The following is a 2,361-nucleotide window of genomic DNA, read 5'->3' as shown; positions in this document are numbered from 1 at the left end:
TGCCACCCCTCGTGGGTTTGGTCCCTGCCCTTCTTCAGGCGGATGTGTGCCAGTCGGTTCAGCTTCTTCAGCGTCATGAAGTGGACGCAGCTCTGGATGCGCCGCTCGTCGATCTCGGAGGCCTGGGCAGCAGCAGAGGGGTGGGCAGCAGGAGAGGACACTGAGCGGCAGCAGAGGACACTGCCACCACCAAGTCCCCGTGCTGCAGGGACTCCCCAGGAGCCCCGTCACGACGCTGGCCCTGGGGTTGGTTAAGGAGCCACCATTAAAGCCACTGGGGCTTCCGAGGGAGCCTCCTGCTGCCAGAGCCACAGGGCACCCGCTGGAGAGAACCTGGGGGGGGTCCAGGCTCCCTCTGGTGACTTTTCTCAGGGACAGGAACAGAGGTGTTGGAGCCTGAAGCATCCACCTTGCCCTGGAGGGCCTAAATTCCTCCCCCCAAACATCAGCACAACCCATCAGGAGCCCGGGCACGCTTCAGAAGAACCAGGTCTGTGTAACATCTCCTCAGCCACGGCCAAACCCTCAGCTAAATCAGATCTAAATTTATTTCAGGGAGGCTGTTCCATTTTCCTGACCTTCCCAGAAGACAGCACAGCTTCTACTCCCCTTCCTCCCAGATTTAGGGAAAACCACCAGGAGCAGAACACATTAAATCAAGCTCTGAAAAGCTTCTCCTTACGTTGTCCTTGACGCCCCTGCTCTTCAGCTCCTGGATTTCTGCCATCAGCCTCTGCAGCTCCTGGCAAGTCTCTCTGTAGAGTTCATAGTCCTTGATAGGGTCCCGGAGATCCACCTCGCTCTCCTCACTGTAGTACCTCACGTCCTGCAAGGGCAGAAAGCAGCCTGCAGCCCCGGGGCCTTCCAGCTCCTCTGGAGGGGGCCCTGGGAAGCAAACTGCTGGGCCTCAGCCCCTGGCCCTGGGTGTTACCCCCACACCTGAGGGAGCTTCACACACTGGGGAGGACTCAGCTCACAGTCCTGCACACAAATGGAACCAGGGGTTAGAAGGGCTGGGAAGGTCAGAGGATTCACCAGACTTTTCAGAGCGTTGAGTTAAACTGTTCACCCAGCACTGCCAGGTCACCACTAACCCGTGTCCCCCAAGTGCCACATCCACGTTTGTGGACCCCCTCCAGGGCTGGGGACTCCAGCACCTCCCTGGGCAGCCTGGGCCAAGGCCTCACCACTCTGCCAGGAAAGAAATTCTGCCCAAGATCCAACTGAAACCTCCCCTGGGGCAGCTTCAGCCCATTGCCCCTTGTCCTATTACTGGTTCCTTGGTAGAAGAGACCAACCCCCTCCCCACTCCAGCCTCCTCTCAGGGAGCTGCAGAGAGCCAGAAGTTCTCCCCTCAGCCTCCTCTTCTCCAGACTAAACACCCCCAGGTCCCTCAGCTGCTCCTCACAATCATGTTCCCCAGACCCCTCCCCAGCTTCGTTGCCCTTCTCTGGACCCTCTCCAGCCCCTCAAGGTCTTTCTGATCCTGTGGCACCCAGGCCTGCCCCCAGTGCTCCAGCTGTGGCCTCCCCAGTGCCCAGTCCAGGGGCACGATCCCTGCCCTGCTCCTGCTGCACACTCTAGTTCTGATCCAGGCCAGGATGCTGGTGGCCTCCTTGGCCACCTGGGCACATGCTGGCTCATCTCCAGCTCAGTGCCCACCAGCACCCCCAGGTCAATTCACCCAGCTGAGGTTAATATCAGCAAAGAGCAGGGGTGAGCTCTCAGAGCCTGTGGGGGGCAGGACAGGAGCACCCCAGCTCTGCCAGGGCCCCACCTGCTCAGCATCAGCCTTGCCCCTCTTGCCCTCCTGGGGGGCCCCGTCCGTGCGGATCACTTTGGGCTTCCTCTTCTTGCTGGAGTCTGAGGACATGGTGCTGCCAGTGCAGGGCTGGGGGAGGAACAGAAGCCATTGGCCAAGGGGGGGGGCCAAAGTCACCCAGGACCTCCCCCCCCCACCCAGTCCCAGCCCTTCTCCCCAGCAGCTTCCCCCAGCACACCCTGCCCTGCAGCTCCTCCAGATCCCCCCAGACATCCAGCACGTGTCACTGTGGGACCTGTGCTCCTCTAGAGCCCCCCCCACCAAGGCATGCCAGGCCCAGAGTCCTCTACTCCTCTAAAGCCCCCCCAGACCCCCAGCACAGCACACCCAGAGCCCTCTCTCCTCCTCCAGAACCCTCCCAGACACCCAGCACGCCGGATCCTGGGACCTGTGCTCCACCAGAACCTCAGCACACCATGCTGGAGGCTTCTGCTCCTCTGAAGCCTGGGTAAACCCTCAGTACAGCAGGCCTGGAGGCCTCTGCTCCTCCAGAGCTCCCCCAGACCCCCAGCACAACACGGCCAGGGGCCTCTGCTCTT

The 2,361-nt window shown here is 61.3% G+C and overlaps 1 protein-coding gene across 1 annotated transcript in view; it reads right to left on the bottom strand.

The window, feature by feature from the left end:
* The window catches only part of THOC5 (THO complex 5), a 13,118-nt gene extending 11,245 nt beyond the window's left edge, over positions 1-1,873 (bottom strand). The window contains exons 1-3 of the mRNA XM_008940282.1: positions 1,778-1,873; positions 683-826; positions 7-122 (exon numbers count right to left, since the gene is read on the bottom strand). Of these exons, the coding sequence (XP_008938530.1) occupies positions 7-122; positions 683-826; positions 1,778-1,873 (356 nt within the window). The remainder of the gene's footprint in view (positions 1-6; positions 123-682; positions 827-1,777) is intronic.
* Between the last annotated feature and the right edge of the window lie 488 nt (positions 1,874-2,361).

This window comes from Merops nubicus, unplaced genomic scaffold (assembly GCF_000691845.1).
Source record: "Merops nubicus isolate BGI_N331 unplaced genomic scaffold, ASM69184v1 scaffold42115, whole genome shotgun sequence".
Lineage (NCBI taxonomy): Eukaryota > Metazoa > Chordata > Aves > Coraciiformes > Meropidae > Merops > Merops nubicus.
This window is presented reverse-complemented; position numbering and strand designations above follow the sequence as displayed.